This window comes from Sarcophilus harrisii, chromosome 3, assembly GCF_902635505.1.
Source record: "Sarcophilus harrisii chromosome 3, mSarHar1.11, whole genome shotgun sequence".
NCBI classification, from domain to species: domain Eukaryota; kingdom Metazoa; phylum Chordata; class Mammalia; order Dasyuromorphia; family Dasyuridae; genus Sarcophilus; species Sarcophilus harrisii.
In genome coordinates this window covers 76,660,049-76,677,914 of record NC_045428.1, presented here as the reverse complement: position 1 = coordinate 76,677,914, position 17,866 = coordinate 76,660,049, and the positions used below count along the sequence as shown (strand labels likewise).

General features: G+C 32.8%; 1 protein-coding gene across 3 annotated transcripts in view; it reads left to right on the top strand.

The window, feature by feature from the left end:
- ADAM23 (ADAM metallopeptidase domain 23) overlaps nt 1-17,866 on the top strand; it is a 214,023-nt gene that overhangs the window by 130,503 nt on the left and 65,654 nt on the right. For all 3 annotated transcript variants that reach the window (XM_031958212.1, XM_031958213.1, XM_031958211.1), the window contains exons 9-11: nt 1,727-1,792; nt 13,260-13,328; nt 16,678-16,841. In XM_031958212.1, the coding sequence (XP_031814072.1) occupies nt 1,727-1,792; nt 13,260-13,328; nt 16,678-16,841 (299 nt within the window). The remainder of the gene's footprint in view (nt 1-1,726; nt 1,793-13,259; nt 13,329-16,677; nt 16,842-17,866) is intronic.

Below are 17,866 nucleotides of genomic sequence, written 5' to 3'. Positions count from 1 at the left end.
GGAAAGGAAAGAAGGAAAAAAGGAAAGAAGGAAGGAAGGAAGGAAGGAAGAAGAAACTTGATAAACTTTGGTCTATATTTAGATGACATCAATTTTTTCCCCAGAGGTAGATAGTATTTTTCATTATGAGTCTTTGGGGATTGTCTTGGATCATTATATTACTGAGAATAACTAAGTGATTCACAGTTGTTCATCATGCAATATTGTTGTACAATGTGTACAATATACCTCTGGTTCTGTTCATCTCACTCTGTTTCAGTTCATGTAAGTCTTCTCAGGTTTTTCTTAAAACACCTTGTTCATCATTTTTAAATAATATTCTATATCAATCACATACCACAACATGTTCAGTCATACAGAGTAATTTCAGGAAGGAAGGAGCATTTGCCACTGGTAGGAGAGAAATCAGCAAAGGCTTTATAAAAGTAATAGGACCTGAGTTAATCCTTTAAAGAAGATGGGGGCTTTTAAGAGGGGGAAGTGAGAATGGAATACATTCTGGAGATGAATGCCGAGTCATAACTACATCTAGGTGACTGGAGGGTCTGTTGCATAACACTGAATCTGGAGGGGGAAATGCTTCCTCTCACAGCAGCCCTATCTTCCTCATACCTAGTGGTCCTCCAATAGCACTCCCTTACCCAGACTGGCTACAATCCCCAATGTCCCACCACTGTGATGTCTGCATACTATGACCATTTTCCCTCCTCCACATCCCCCCAGGTCATACAATATTAGATATTGTCAAATGTGTCATAAGGCTACAGATGGGAATCCCTGGAACATAGACCATTATCTTTCCTGGCTGTACCTAGGGACAACTGTACTTACCTAACTTTGCCCCTCCCCACTCCTACCCCAGACCAAATTTACTGGAGGCATAAGAATCATGAGCTTTTGCTCTGCATTGAAGACAACTTATACAACAGAAGAGATGATGTTAGAATGAGTAACTGACTTTCTTCAAAGCCAAGAAGACCTGGATTCAAGCCTTGTGTGATGCATACTGGCTGTGTGATTCTGGTATAATACTCAATCTCTCAGTATCCTAAGCAACTCTTTCAAAATAGAAGTTGCAGACAAGGTGCCAACCTGTACTGGTAGATGACATTTCCTCAATTCCAATGAATTCCCCATTCCAATGAAATCACAGTTTCTCTCCTTATCATCTCATATGTTAATTTAATATATATTTCTCCTAATGAAATAGTCATTTTGAAAAATATCAAATTTTAGTAGAGGAAATATTTATCATATCAATCTTATTTTCTTCTAGGTTTAGTCTATTTCTTTTTTCAAGGAACAAAAATTTGTTTTCTCTGCCTCCCACCATTGTAACAAATATGCAAAGTCAAGCACAATACATTCCCATATTGGGTAGGTCCAAAAATATGTATCTTATTCTGCATTTAGTCCATCACCTTTCTCAAGAAAGATATAACCAGATGAAGAATACAATCCACTTCTTGTTTTGTCTACATTAACTTCATAATATTATTAGATTTATTTCATATGCTATACTAGGACTTTTAGTGTTTTAACAAAATTACATGGTACATTCTGCTTCTTGACCTCTTTTCCTTTTGTCACATGCAGGTTCTCGATGGAATATATAAACAAAGAATCTAAGATTCAGAGCTGTTCCCTAATCTGCCAAGGCTGGAAGAGTTTTGTCTCAATTTTTCTAATCCACTTATCTTTCTGATTACATTTTTATTCTTAACAGGCACCTCGTGGAGTGTTTGAAGAAATGAAATACTTGGAGCTTATGATTGTCAATGATCATAAAATGGTAAGCAGTGGCAAGATGCTACACTTTGTGCCTAATTTAGCAAAAATAATTTTTTTGACTTTTCAGCTGTTATGTGTTGCTTGTTGAAAAGAAAGATTCTCAAATATTTTATTCCTTTTTTTTTTTTTTTTTTTTAAAGAACTTCAAAAGCCATTTATTCACTTTTAATATACCTTCTGGTATTTGGAAATGGAGTTTTTACAATACCTATCCAACTTCACATTTTCCTGCATAGTACCATCATGATCAAGAATGAGTTTTATTCTTAATGAGCAATATTTCATTGCTCTTCAGTTTCACTCAGTGAAATCTTTTGATACTCATCAGTTTATTTTAAATGATTGTCTTTTATTTTTGACTTTATTTCTTGCTTTTATTCAAGTCTTGGGTTGATATACCTCTCTTCCTTCCATCTCTACCCTGTAGAACAGAGGTTCTGAATCCCTAAAGTCTGTAAACTTAGCTTTAAAAAACACAAATTTCGATAATTATATTTCAATATAATTTATTTCTTTTGTAATCCTGTTTATTTTATACATCTAAATGTTATGTCGAGAAGAGGTACATAGGCTTCTTTAGACTGCCATAGCAGGGTCCATGATAAAAATAAATTTGAGAACCCTGCCTGGCCCTAGAAATTATTATAGATTATTGGAGATAATTTTGGCATGATAACTTTTTAATTTTTAACCATAGCAACTTATAAAACCATCAACTATGCTATGGAGAGGTTGAGATCTGTATCATTGAAGTCATTAATAATACAAGTGAGTTTAAGGATCTTCTGAAATTTTGAAGTACGTATGATTTCATCTGAGACACATATGTGTCTCATATAATGTATGTCCTAATCATTTTTAAAGATTGTGAGTAAAAAAATTGAGAGTTCAATGGTATTCACATTTCTGATGCTGTGTAAATTCTTATGTGTTATATTTAAGTTGAATAACATCCCAAGGAAGATGACCAAGATATTTGGGGTTTAAGAAAATACCATCTAAGGATCCATTGAAGGAACTGGTGATGTTTAATTTGGAAAAAAAGAGAATGTAGGAAATGTAAAGAAGAACATATTTACTTTTGAGTATTTGAGAGGATTTAATATGGCAGAGTGATTGATTTCAAAGTACAGTATTAGGAGAATGGGTGGAAGTTGCACAGCCAAATTTAGGTCAAGAAAAGATAAATGTTAGATTAGATGAAATTCCTTTCTCTGAAGTCTCTTTTTGTTCTGAGATTTTTGTGATTCTGAGTTGATTTGCATCTCTGAATTTGAATCTAAATCAGCCTACTAGTGGAATTATTCTTTCACTAATCTCACAGAGGTGTAAAAACTGAGCTACCAATTTTTTGAAGATGCAAATTTCATGATATTTTTCTTAGATTCTTTTTCTGTTCTAAAAGCTTATTGTAATTACTTTGGGTAGTGGAGCATTTTTCTAGTTTTAAGTGGAATTCCTTCCAAAATGCAGGTTTGAAAGAAAAGAAGGTATAATTTAGAATAAATTGAGAAAAGTTGGCTTTTTTCAAAGTAACAGTATGTCATTTTGGCTGAGGGAGAGGAAAAAGTCCATTTTTAAGGCAAATCCTTTTACCTAAAACACAAAATGATCTTTTAAACATGAATTATCAGTATTGGCCCACATATCCTAGATACAGGACAATATATTAAAAATAACTATAGATATTTTCTCCTCTGCTGCACAAATGTGGCTCTGTTGCACAAATGTGGCTCTGTTGAAATCATTTAAACTATATCTTTAGTATTTCAAAACATATGTAATATCACTGGCCCTATTAACTTCCAAGACTTGGAATATGGAGACAAGAATTAAATAATTTTTTTCTGAATGATTTAAATATAGCATTCTCTTCCCCTTTCCCCCCTTTTAAAAGGTCTTTTATATACTGTAGTTTTCTGGAAGTTATTCTGGATGTTTATGTAAAGAATCATTTTAGTCTCTCAAAATCTGGAAGTCCTATATCATTAAATTTTTATGAGTCATTTTAATTATTTGCAGATCTATTGATCAAATCTATATCTGCTGGCCATCTTTGAAAGTGATGCATAAAACTGATATTTTTGCTGACTTAAATGTCTTGGGTTTTTTGTTTTTATTTTGGGAGAGAGAGAAAGAGAGAGAGAAAAGAGAGAGAGAAAGAGAGAGAGAGAGAGAGAGTGTGTTGAGAGAGAGAAAGTTAGAGAGAGAGAGAGAGAGAGAGAGAGAGAGAGAGATGTAAAACTGTGACAGAAAATGAATGTTGGCAGTGTGCCTATTTCTTTAGATAATAAGACTTAAAACAGAAAAAGAAAGGTCTAAGAAGATTGCTATAATTCAATAAGCAACTGTAATTTTTATAGGTCATTAGATCTAAAATTACAATCTCTGTTCTAAAATGGGCTAGCTTCTAGATGCTAGAGGGCCAAAATTGACTATGTTAGTTCAGTATGAATATTTTCTATATTCAACATGAACATTTTCTTTAAAGACATATAGAAAACACACAAACATCCAACATGTACATTTACTATACATATGACATATTCAGATATCCCTGAGGTTGCATCTTCAACTCAGAAACTCATAGGTTTATAGCTGGAAGGGACATCAGAGACAATCTAGTATAACCTTCATTTTATAGATGAAGTTAATGATACGCTACAGAAGTTAAGGATCTTGTCCAAGGTCACATAGAAAGTAAGCATCAGACGTGGGATACAACCCAAATCTTCTGACTTCACAACTAAAGTTCTTTCTACAGTCCCATGAAGTAACCAGTAGACATGAGTAGTCTTGAAGTTTAAACATTAGGGAGCAAAGCTTGTGGGGTAATTAATTCTTGGCTTCATAGAACCTGATAATTTGTTGGATCTTTAATATTTGCATCAACCTTCATTCATTGAATCATTGAATGTTAGTAGAGATTGAGATTCTCTTAAATAGCTCCCAAAATAGCTGAGAGCATCTTTCATTGGTGTTTCACCAGTTGAAGCCAAATAGTAGTTTACTTTTTTCAGAAGATATTTCTAAAGGATGGTGTTTCAGTCGAGAATAAAAACCAAAGGCAAATATGCTGCTTTAAATGCAAATTATATTTAAGTAATCAGAGGCTATGAAAGAAAACTCCCCCCCCCCCCTTAAAGTTAGAAATGACCATTTTACTCATATACATAATTTAAACCTCCTACACACTAAAAAGGGAACTGGTTTTTCTATATTTGCATTTAAACTTGCTTTTTTTTAAATGCAGAGTAATCTAATACTGATTTTCTCACAATTGTGGATATTTTGCCTTCATGAATATCAGAGTTGCCTGTTGTGTTTCAATTAAGGAAGAAAAATTGCCCAATTTTGAAGAAAGCTTCTTAGTACCTGGCCAACAGAAACTAATTCTAAACCTATTTGGGCTTTGAAAGTAGTTCACCAGGGTTTTAATGTAACATTTTAGCTAAAAATAAATACCTAGAATCCCTAGTCTAAGAGGAAATTGGTTGAAACATTCTAAAGTGAATAAAGAGCCCAAAGTTATACCTGCAATCTATTTAATTATAGACAGTACTGGCAAATTTGTGGTAGAAACTCCAAGAAGATTCAATTTAAATTTGCTTTCATTTTCTTTATTCTTAAAAACATTTATACCTTTCGGAATTTTTAACAATGCTCAAAGCAAGTTTGTTAGTTTTTTGTGTGTCATGAATCCATTTGTCAGTCTGGTGAAGCCTACAGACCTCTTGTTTTTAAAGGCATAAAACAAAATACATGAGATTATAAAGGAATCCAAATATAATGAAACACATCTCACTGTCTCTCTGTTTCTGTCTCTGTCTCTGACCAAGTTCACACAGCTCAGTCTAAGAACTCCTCCTAACAGACTCTTTGAGAATCATTTTTGCTGAGGAATCTCTATGGACAACTTGGAAAGTCTGTGGACTTAATAAGTTTTTACTTCCATTTGCAGAAAGTGTCTTATTTGTAGCTTGACAAACAAGATTTGCTCAACTTCAAATAAAAGCTTTATTCAAAGGCTCAAAAATAATTTAGTGAATGAAAATATGAGTAATAAAATCCTCCTTCAATGAGTTTTAAAAAGAGTAAGATTATTTCATTATACATGCTTTTTTCAGTCATTTGATATCAATAGAATAAGAGATTGATTATAATTGTTAAAGAGGATGAAAAAGACAAATAGATGGTAACTTTTTCGAAAAAGCATTATTTTGTGCATAGCAGCATCATGCTAAGCATTGGGAATACAATGAAAGGGGAAAAATATCCTTTCCCTCAAGGAATCATCATAGGACCATATATATAGAAATGGAAGGGATCTTAGAAACCTTAATTTTCATCTTAGTTAGTCCTCTCATGATGAAGAAACTGAATTTCTTACACTTGCAACACAAAATAGCACCAGAGATGGAATATGAAGTTGGGCCTTTATTGACTCCTATAAAATAGATTTAGGAACATTTTACTATTCATAATCAATTCTGTCTTAATGGAAATGTAGCACTGTTATACCAGCAGAGGTGCTTGATATTTTTCCTTTATGTTTTCTTTTTAAAACCTCAAATTTTAGGAATGTACTCAAAATTAAAAGCAAGCTCTATTGGTTTCTCAGACTTTCATACATGCACAAAATTTGGGAGATAGATGTTAGCAGGAATTTTATATAAAGAATTTTGCTAGGCAATCTAAAATGCCCAGATATCTCGAGTAATGAGTGCTCGACTAAATATAAACTGACTAAACTGCTCAGGAAATAATTGGTAATTTATTTATCATGCAATTCAATAATGTCTCATGATTGGACATATCTATATATATGTGTGTGTATACATACATATATATGTAAATATATTTAATACAAATCTAATTCTTTATTAATTCTTCATTCTATTTAACTCTACTGTAACAAAAGATAAAAACACATTTTTGTGTCAAGAAAAAGCAATATAGCATTGATAATATTAACAAGTAATATCTAGAACCAACAATTGCTACAATATTATGGCAGAATATTATTGTCATTGGTTTCATGAAAATAAATAGTTTACTTTTTTGTAGCTGCAGTGTATTGGTGTTAAAACATATACATAGAATGTATTTATCAAGAAAAGACACTTATTTAAGAGAATGAGAAAAAAAGTTTAAGTATGCTCAGGATGTTAGTATTGGCTGTTTTTGGAAAGAAACATGAGAGCATGTTTTTCTGCTTTTCATTTCCCCAGGAGTCAGGGTGACTTTGGAAGTATCTAAAAGAGAGGTAATATTTGAAATCATAAATGTAAAATGTTCAGTAAATATTGTCCTGTAACAGGAAGCACAAATGTTAGAGTTAAAGGAAGTAAAGAGATCTAAAAGAAACTTTGAGACAGCATCAAAAACTGAAAGGAAATCAGGGAGATCTAAGATGAGGAATTCAAAAAAACCATTGGATTTCTTGATTAGGATGTCATTTGTGGTTTTTGAATTTCATTTGAAAAGTAGGAGTGGAAAACTGATTTCAAGAGGTTAAGGAAAGAATGGGTAGTGAGGAAGCAGTGGTTGTGCAGCATTGGGTATGGAGAGCTTTTCCAAGGAGCTAAACTGTGAAGGGGAGGAGACAGAGGAGGAGGTGGTGTAATGCCGGAGAAACTGAGCAAGACAGAGATTAGAGACTATTTAATAATTTATTAAATGGAGAGGTAATACTGAGACCAATGGATCCATATTTGGTCCTAGGGCTGAATGAGACTATCATCTCCAAGAATCCAGCAAACAAACAGTTCTCAATGACATATATACAGTGGCTCAGATGCAGAGGGTAGACTGAGGCAGGGGGCGGAGTCAGGGTACTGAGAGTGGGAAGGGGACTGACCCAGTGGGGTGAACCACTGGAGATGGGGATGACATAATCAGAGGGAGGCACTCCGGACATGGGGAAAGGCATCTTGATAAGACAGTATCTGATATTCTAATAGCTTGGGATGGGGAGAGGCATTCTGATGTTCTCTCAGGTATTCTGGTAAAGAGGGAGGGGAGGTTTTGCAGAACTCAGAAGCAGGGAAACCGAGGCAGGACTGAGTCAGGATAATTAGGAAAATGAGTCAGGACAATAAAAGAGAACTGTGGCATAGCAATGGTAGATTAGAAATTTTTATAGAATTGGAGAGGTGAGAGGCAGTGTGGTACCACTGGAAGCAGTGTAAAGGAAGCACAAAGAGTTTTGGGTTCTTGGTTTCAATTCCTATTGTTCTACAAATGAAGGCTTATACCCTTATTCTTTATCTTATCAAGATAATTGTTATCATTCATGTTTCTTTACCATTTTACCTCTCTGGGTCTGTAAAACCCTCATCTGTAAAACGATAGGGTTGAACTAGATGACTTCTAAGGCCCCATTTAGGCCTAGGTCTATGATCCTGTATAGGAAAGAATTAATTGAGTCAGGTCCTATAAATAGATAAGAAGGAATGGGATCCAGTTTTTAGGCTGCATGCATTCTTGTAACAAGAGCCATCTGAAAACTACACTTATTTTGTATTTCTGTTTTGTTGTATTAACTTCTTAGAGAAAATGGGATGTCTCCTGCAGGAAGCCAGGGAACTAAAAGGCCTAAGCCCCTAGGTGTGGGGACTGGCCAGGACTAAAGTACAGGACACGGGATGGTGTGCTATGTGTGACAAAAATTCCAAATTAAGAAAAGAAAAGAAAGGAAGAGAAAAAAAGAAAAGGTTTTGAGATTGTGAAGAGAGCAAGAATTGTTCTTGAAACCAGTGCTTATGATTTACATTTATTGTAGAAAGTAAATATGTGATAGAAAGGTGAATTATTTCTTCTTTGACTTATACATACTAATTATCCTTGATCAGAGAAACCTCATATATATACACATACAATCATGCCTATCAAAATGTCAAAGGATTATACTTCAAAATAAATGGTCTTGTTTAGTGTGCATTTTATTTGTTTCCTTTCTGAAATAAGGAATGAAGGGAAGTAGAAAGGAAGGAAAGAAGGGAAGGAGGGAGGGAAGAAAAAAAGAAGGAAGGAAAGAATAAAAGAAAGAGAAAAAATGAAAGAAAGGAGAAAAAAGCAAGTAAGAAGGAAGCAAGGAAGAAAAGAGAAAGATGAAAGAAAGAAAAAAGAAAGAAGGGAAAAAAGAAAGGAAAAAAGTTCTTAACTACCAGTAGAGGGCAGATTCTTTCTGTAACAAAAATTCGATTTTTTAAGGAATCCTAGAATTTGAGCTCTTTTAACAATAGTTAAATTACTTGACTTTTAGACCTCACAATATAGAATCTTACTTTTCTATTAATCATTTCAGTTTTTCCAATAGAATGGAACACTCCATTTTTAGCTAAATCACCCTGGTTACTATATCATTTAAAATTTTCTATATCATGATCATTTTTACTGTCATGTTATCAATATAGTGTAGTCATTTTTTGCTTTCAAAAGTTAAATGATTCTTTGAAAAAATACACCAAAATTATTGTCAAATGTATTTTATATATCTGAATATATACTCAAATACTATTTTCAAAGCAGATGATGATAATAATAGCTAATATTTATACCATGTTTTCAGTTTAAAAAAGCATTTTAGTCACATAATCTTATTTGATCCTAACAACATCCCTGTGAGGTAAGTGGTATTATTATTCCCATTTTGCAGATCAGAGAAATAAGGGTGAGAGAGATTAAATGTCTTGCCTAATGTCACACAACTGGTAAATGTCTCAGGCAATTTTTTGAAATTTGAACTCAAATCTTCCTGATTTTTTTATTTGATGTTCACTCTGACTCTGAAGTAGGAACTGTAGGTATTGTTATTATTCCCATTTTACAGAAAACTGAGGTTCAAAGCAAGTAAGTGTTTAATCATTGTTACACAGTATCAGAGGTAGGATATAAACTGAGCTCTCTCCGACTTTATTGTTTTTCTGAACATATCATCTTTTCTAATCCTACCAGCTGTCAGTATTCTGTACAAAATCACCTTTTATTTATCTGTTTTGTATCTTCTCGACTGTATACATGTTGTCTTAATAGAATGCAAGCCCGTTTAGAGCAAAGACTGATTCATTGTCTTTGTATGCTCAGGCACAGTACCTGGCACAACTAGCTACTTAATAATTTCTTGTTGATTGATTGATTGATGTGAGGAATTTCTGAACATATTTTTGAATGGCTTTCAAAATTTATTGAGAGATGAAAACAGAGCCTTTATCATTTTTTTATTATAATAACTTTTTATTGACAGAACCCATGCCAGGGTAATTTTTTTTACAACATTACCCCTTGTACTCACTTCTGTTCTGATTTTTCCCTTCCCTCCATCCACCCTCTCCCCTAGATAGCAAGCAGTCCTATATATGTTGAATATATCGTTGTATATCCTAGATACAATGTATGTGTGCAGAACCAAACAGTTTTCTTGTTGCACAGGGAGAATTGGATTCAGAAGGTAAAAATAACCCGGGAAGAAAAACAAAAATACAGTTTACATTCATTTCCCAGTGTTTTTTCTTTGGGTGTAGCTGCTTCTGTCCATCATTGATCAACTGAAACTGATTTAGGTTTCTTTGTCAAAGAAATCCACTTCCATCAGAATACATCTTCATACAGTATCATTGTTGACATATATAATGATCTATTGGTTCTGCTCATTTCACTTAGCATCAGTTCATGTAAGTCTCTCCAAGCCTCTCTGTATTCATCCTGCTGGTCATTTCTTACAGAACAATAATATTCCATAACATTTGTATACCACAATTTACCCAACCATTCTCCAATTGATGGGCATCCATTCATTTTCCAGTTTCTAGCCACTACAAACAGGGCTGCCACAAACATTTTGGCACATACAGGTCCCTTTCCCTTCTTTAGTATCTCTTTGGGGTATAAGCCCAGTAGTAGCACTGCTGGGTCAAAGGGTATGCACAGTTTGATAACTTTTTGAGCATAGTTCCAGATTGCTCTCCAGAATGGTTGGATTCATTCACAACTCCACCAACAATGTATCAGTGTCCCAGTTTTCCCGCATCCCCTCCAACATTCATCATTATTTTTTCCTGTCATCTTAGCCAATCTGACAGGTGTGTAGTGGAATCTCAGAGTTGTCTTAATTTGCATTTCTCTGATTAATAATGATTTGGAACACTCTTTCATATAAGTGGTGATAGTTTCAATTTCGTCATCTGAAAATTGTCTGTTCATATCCTTTGACCATTTGTCAATTGGAGAATGGTTTGGTTTCTTATAAATTAGAGTCAGTTCTCTATATATTTTGGAAATGAGGCCTTTATCAGAACCTTTAACTGTGAAGATGTTTTCCCAGTCTGTTGCTTCCCTTCTAATCTTGTTTGCATTAGTTTTGTTTGTACAAAAACTTTTTAATTTGATGTAATCAAAAATTTCTATTTTGTAATCAAGAATGGTCTCTAGTTCGTCTTTGGTCACAAATTTCTTCCTCCTCCACAGGTCTGAGAGATAAACTATCCTATGTTCCTCCAATTTTTTTTATAATCTCGTTCTTTATGTCTAAATCATGGACCCATTTTGATCTTATCTTGGTATACGGTGTTAAGGAGCCTTTATCATTAAAATCCATTTGTAGCTAAATCTACCATTAGAAATTACATTTAGAAATGGATTATAGAAAACTTGCCATATTCCTTGTGATGTTCTGTGCTGTCTTGAAAGAAATTTTTTGAGGGGATTAATGAAGGGTGGTTGGAGTTTTGTATTTTGCAGGAAGAATCTCATCAAGGCATAGAAGTGTATCTTCAGGAAGTAATTCTTTCCTCCCAGTTAAAGTTTATAAGCTTGAAAGCACTTCTATCATTTCTGATTTTGTTGACCAAGATGACAGATTTTATTAGTCTGTATTCAAAATGGAAGAAATAAATCAAGCCCCATAAATCTTCATACCTTGGTATATAGCTATGTGTAATGCATGTTTATGAGAATGCTCAGATTTATCATAATCTGAGTTTTGTATGCATGAGAGTGAGAGTTAATAACTGGTCTCCTTTTCCCTGCCTCCTTTCTCTAATGGTGTGGAAAAATACATTTTAGCTTAGGAATTCTTAAAGAATATGACTTTATCAATTTTTTTTTCCTATTGGATTCAAGATATAAGGAGAGGGAAAGGGTTTGATTTTAAGAGAAATCTTAAGAATATGGACTATATATCCAAAAGACTAGATATGTTTTTGGCAACAAAAACTTTTCAGGCTGCTGATTGGACCAAAGAGTTGGAAGAAAAGTTTAATCTTGTATTCAGGTAACAAGATGGGATCATTTATTTTTTTGAGACATCTTATCTCTTTAAGTGTTCTACATGTAGTAACTTTTAAAGATTGAGGGACCCTTTTAGCATTGAAAAAAAATGATTCTAAGAACTAATATTTGACTTATTGTAAAACCAGTCTTATAAATGGAAACTTGCAGTTTGGATTCTCATTGCCTCTTTTGTATAAAGACTTGAAGAATCATAACCCATCTGTAGAGAAGGAGCAGTTTGCTAATACTAATTCTTACAGCTTAGTAATCAAGAATATATAAAAAGAGCCTTGCATTTTATAGATATTTGTTAAAGCCATTTATAAAATAATGATAGATCTTTAGGATTTACCTGTTCTTAGCATTATTATTTAGTTCTCAATAAGTTGTGATTGACATTTCACCCCTTAGTTTCTTTAGGGAATAATACTGATTTCAGCATATTTTTTCAATCAACTGAGATAATATCTGTAGATTGCCTGGCACATAATAGGCATCTGCTTGATTCCTTCCTTTCTTCCTTTAAGTATATCTTTGAAACAGTTTTTAAAAACATATAATAAACCTATAATTATATGTAATATGTATCTATATACTAATATATAGATTATTTATATGTTCTCCAATGTACACACATACAAAATGTCTCAAATTTTTTTTTTTTTTTTTTTTGCAGTTTTAAGGTTTAGAAGTACAGTAAGACTTAACAGAAGGCTGCTGTGGTCAAAATCATTAGGTGAAAGTAAAAAGAACAAACCCATTTGATATACAGAGGGAAGTTTAGGTGATGTAAAAGCAAGAGAACAATATGTATTTAGTAATAATAAAAAAAGAAATTGAGCCTTCAATTAAACATTTTTACTCTAACTTTCAAATAGGCTTCGTCCAAAGAGAAGTATAATATAAAAATTGACATGTGACAGTAGAATACAAAATGAATATTCCAACAACTAGAACATCAAACTGTTTGCTAGCATCACAAATGACAGTTGGAATTTGAGATTTGTACTACACGTTGATGGTACCTAACATATACACACATATATACATTATATATTTATGTGTATATATCTATATCTTTAAGGTGTGCAAAATGTTTTACATAGATGACCATTTTATTAAAAAGAATTTGGAAATTGAAGAGTATTATTTAAATAACTCTTTAGATTTTAATTAGTATTTATTTTTTATTTCAGTATAAGAAATACCGGTCTCATGCACATACCAACAACTTTGCCAAGTCTGTGGTCAACCTTGTGGATTCTGTAAGTAGCACTGTTTGTCTTGAATCCATTCTTATGATAGTGAAAGGATTCCTGATGACAATTTTGTTGTCTATTGCTTTATCTGAGAACTAGGTATAATAAGCACACTTTAGTGGTTTTTCACAATATATTATATTCAAAATTGGAAGGTAAAGAAGCAATTTGATTGTCTATGGAGTAACCTGCCTGATAGCTAGGTTAAATCAAGCTAGATTATTTCAAAAAGCCTACAGGTATTATTAGATTCCAAAAGCAGAATTTCCTAAGAACATAAGAAATGCATTAGAGAAACATAACTATTAACAATAGAGGGGATATCTTCCTTTTCCTTATCTTAAAATGATTTTTCAATCCCCAAATCTCTTTGAGCATCAAACTCTAATAAATCATATTAAATGGCAGCATATTTAACTCTGAGTATGAAAGGACAGAGTATCTAACCCTAATAATTTATATATAGAAAACAAAGTAGAGTTGAAAAAATCTATTTTTAAGTTATGTATAAGAGTATAAACATGTGATGTAAAGTTGAAGTTGAATCTCTGAGTTTTGGTAAAAGCCATCTGACTTGGTGAATTAATTTAATTTTAAATTTTTTTGTAGTTTTCCTTTTTTTTGACTCTTCATTATTCCGTTTTTAATTTTTTTTTTTTGGTAAAGATACTGGAGTAGTTTGCCATTTCCTTCTTTAGCTGATTTTTATAGATAAGAAAAACAGAGTTAAATGGCTTGCCCAGGATCACACAGGTTGTAAGTGTCTGAAGGCTGGAATTCAGGAGAATGTGTCTTCATGACTCCAGGCCCAGTATTCTATCCAATGTGCCACCTAGCTGCCCCATTAATTTTTCTGATAAAAACTAACTTTTTTATTGTTGAAATTGACTATGTAAGACAGTGGATGAACATTTTTTGATTGTTGAAGTTATGATGGAAAAATACTTTTTCGGGGGGGAAGGATATTTAATAATGTTTCTGCAAACTTATCTTTGCTTATTGTATGGAATGAAAAACCAAACTTTTCTCTTTTAAAAAATTGTATTCTTTTGGTTTTATAACACTTTTATTTTCCTACTCAGAGAGCAACTGCTGAAACAGAAAATAAAAAAAAGGGAAAACAATTCAATAGAGCAAAATTAACTAACACACTAATCAAGTCTGTCAATATAGTCACCATTTCATACCCATAATTCCTCAACTCCTGCTAAGAAAGGAAGGAGATTTATTTTCTTATCTCTCTCCTCCCCCCCCTTTTTTTTTGGTTAGAAATTTTTCACTCTAATCATATTGTTTCTTTCTATTTATATTGTTTTAGTCATTGAGTATATTGTGATTCTCCTTCATTTTTGTGATTCTTTTTCATTTTGCATCAGTACTTCTTTGTATCCATATTTTTTTTGGCAGGGGAGACATTAAGGAACTATTCTTACATTCATATGTCACAATTTAGTTGTTGCACAGTTGATGGATATTTATTTTGTTTCTACTTTGCTGTAACAAAAGTGCTGCTACAAATATTTTGGTATATATTAGCATTTTCTTTCTATCTTTGATATCCTTGGGTTATGTATCTAGCACCTGGGACCTTTGCAACAAAAGGTACAGACATTTTAGTCATCTCCTCAGCATTATTTTAAATTGCTTTCCAGAATTTCTGTTTTTCCACAGACTCTCTAACACTGACTTTTCCCATCTTTTGTAATCTTTTTCAATTTGTAGGGTGTGAGATAAGACTTCAGAGTTGTTGTGAATTATACTTATTAGGGACCTGGAGCAATCTTTCATATGGTTTTTTAATATCATACAATTATTTTGAGAATCATTTGTTTATATCCTTTTAACACTTAGCTACTGAAGAATGATTCTTGATCTTACATGACCATAATATCGTATACTACTATATATCTGTTGTATATCAAACCTTTTTCTAAGATATTTGCTATAAAATATCCCCCAGTTTAGAGCTTTCCTTCTTTTTTCTAATTACATTGATTTTTTTATGCAAAAGCTTTTGAATGTCATATAATCAACATTACCTATTTGATCTTTTATGATCACTGCTGTCATTTGTTTAAGAAGCCTTCCTTTATTTAAGAATTCTTCCTTTAACTGTAGTTGTAAAAGGTATTTGATCTTATTTTCTTCTAATTTACTTATGGTATGACTTTTAATATTGAATTCATATAACCATTTAAAACATATTATAATAAGTGGTATGAAATACTGATCTAACTTCTTCCAGACTGTTTTCCAATTTTCCAAAGTATTCTTGCCATATCAGTTTTTTTGTCAAATAATTTATATTTTCAAATTTACCAAACATTAAGTTATTGAGTATATTTTTTTCTGATACTTCTTTATCTAGTCTAGTCTATTTGTCTATTTGAATTTTTTTTTTGCTAGTAACAAATACTTTTGATGATTACCAATTTTTCGTATAATTTGAGGTCTGGAAGTGTTACTCCCTCTTTGATATTACTTTTAAAATTATTTCTGTTGTGATTCTAGACCTTTTATTTCTCCAAGTGAATTTACAAATGGAATATTCCAAGGAATAGAAACTTTCTAATTTTACAAAATAATGTTTGCATTAAAAATTACTTATGTTATTATATAATAATATTTTGAAACTAAATAATACTAATTTAAAATATAATTATTGTTGCAATATAGTTGCAATATATTAAGAGGAATCATTGACACTTCAGGCTGATTATTAAGGTATGGTAAATTCCCCTTCCCCCCATTTCTAGTTCTCTATTTTCATTAATAGTTGAAGGATTAACTTTCTTAGAACGTACAATGGTCAATTCCTGCATGGTTTCTGCTATTCACAGATCCAGTTATATAATAGGGAAAGTAAATAATGTAATGTTGAATTATACTTGAATACTTCCAAGATCTGTGGTACTAATGTCTACCACAAATTTTGCATGACTCACTCAGCAGTCTTTTTGTAGCCAAACAAATCACTATTTTTCTTGCTGAGCCTTTCTAAACTTAGCTGGGCTAATCCACAACTAGTAGATCTACAGTGAGTTGTCAGGTCTATTCCCTAAGCTTTTCCATCTGCTAGTGTTTATGCTATGCTATAATACCTTTCAGAACCTATGGTCACATACCACCAAAAGACCTTAAAATGATGAATATGGGGTCATGTAAAAATTAATTTTCTTCCAGAAAAGACATAATATGGTAAAATAGGGAATTGTATCTCAATATTTTGAGCTAATGATTTCCCAATGTTTCCTTCCCACCTTACCCGTCTTGTCTTTCCATTGACTCTGACTGGCTAATTGTGCATGTTTGACCCAGTGTTCTACTCCTGTGCCTGTCCTGTCTTTACTCCCAGATTTACAAGGAACAATTGAATACCAGGGTGGTATTGGTAGCTGTGGAAACATGGACAGAGAAGGACTACATTGACATTCGATCTGATCCCGTCCAGATGCTCCACGAATTCTCCAAATACCGTCAACGAATAAAACAGCACGCGGATGCTGTTCACCTCATCTCGTATGTGCCATTTCATGCTTTTGCCATAGGCATCTGGTGTCTCCCTTACCAGTTTCACTCTACTTTGGACACAGGAAACCACTTCCTATAGTAAGCACTCTTACTCTCACTCTCAGGTGGCACAGTGGACAGAGCCCTGAGCCAGAAGTCAGGAAGTCCTGAACTCAAATCCAGCCTCAGATTCTTGCTAACTTTGTGACCCTGGGCTCAGTCTTCCTCAGTTTCCCCATCTGTAATAATGGCACCTACCTCCTAGAGTTGTTGTAAAGATCAAATTATTTTTATAATAATGTCTAGCACATAGTAGGTACTTAATAAATACTTGTTCCCTTCTATTCCCCCAAACCAGAAATGAGTGCTTCTTCCAACTTGTTAATAATAAAAATAATAATTGATCTTTTCTTGTAGAGTTCAACATATTTTCTTATTTCATGTACATAACCAACTTGTGGAGAATCACAATTGAAGTGACTTGTTCAAGGTTCCCCCTTGTAAGTGTAAGATCTAGGGCTCAAAATCAGATTTTCCAAAACCTATTCCTATGATTTAGTTTGAACCAATAGGGTGGTGCCTGTTATATTACATTATAATATCTCATTAATATATGACCTAATCTATTAATTAGTTATTTGAGAACAGAGACCATGTATCATTCATTTTTAAATACCTCAATACTTAGTGTAGTGCTTTGCATATAGTGGGAACTCAAAGAACTACTGAATGAATGAATGGATGATACTGTAGTCTGTGTGAGTGGTCTAGAAGCAGGTGTTTAAAAGATGACTGTAACTAGTGGTATAATGTGTACATATAGGTATGTTATCTGACTCATGATTAAATTGATTTCATATTATCATAAGGGTTAGATAGGGGTTTAACTATATATTGATTTTGTTCATTTAAAGTTTGTTGAAGTTCCTTTGGAATTATATTATGATATGTAAAAAGAACCATAATAAATCAGATAAGTGTATTATAATTCCAAAAATTGATATTTAGACTATTGCTAGTAATTGGAACTAAGG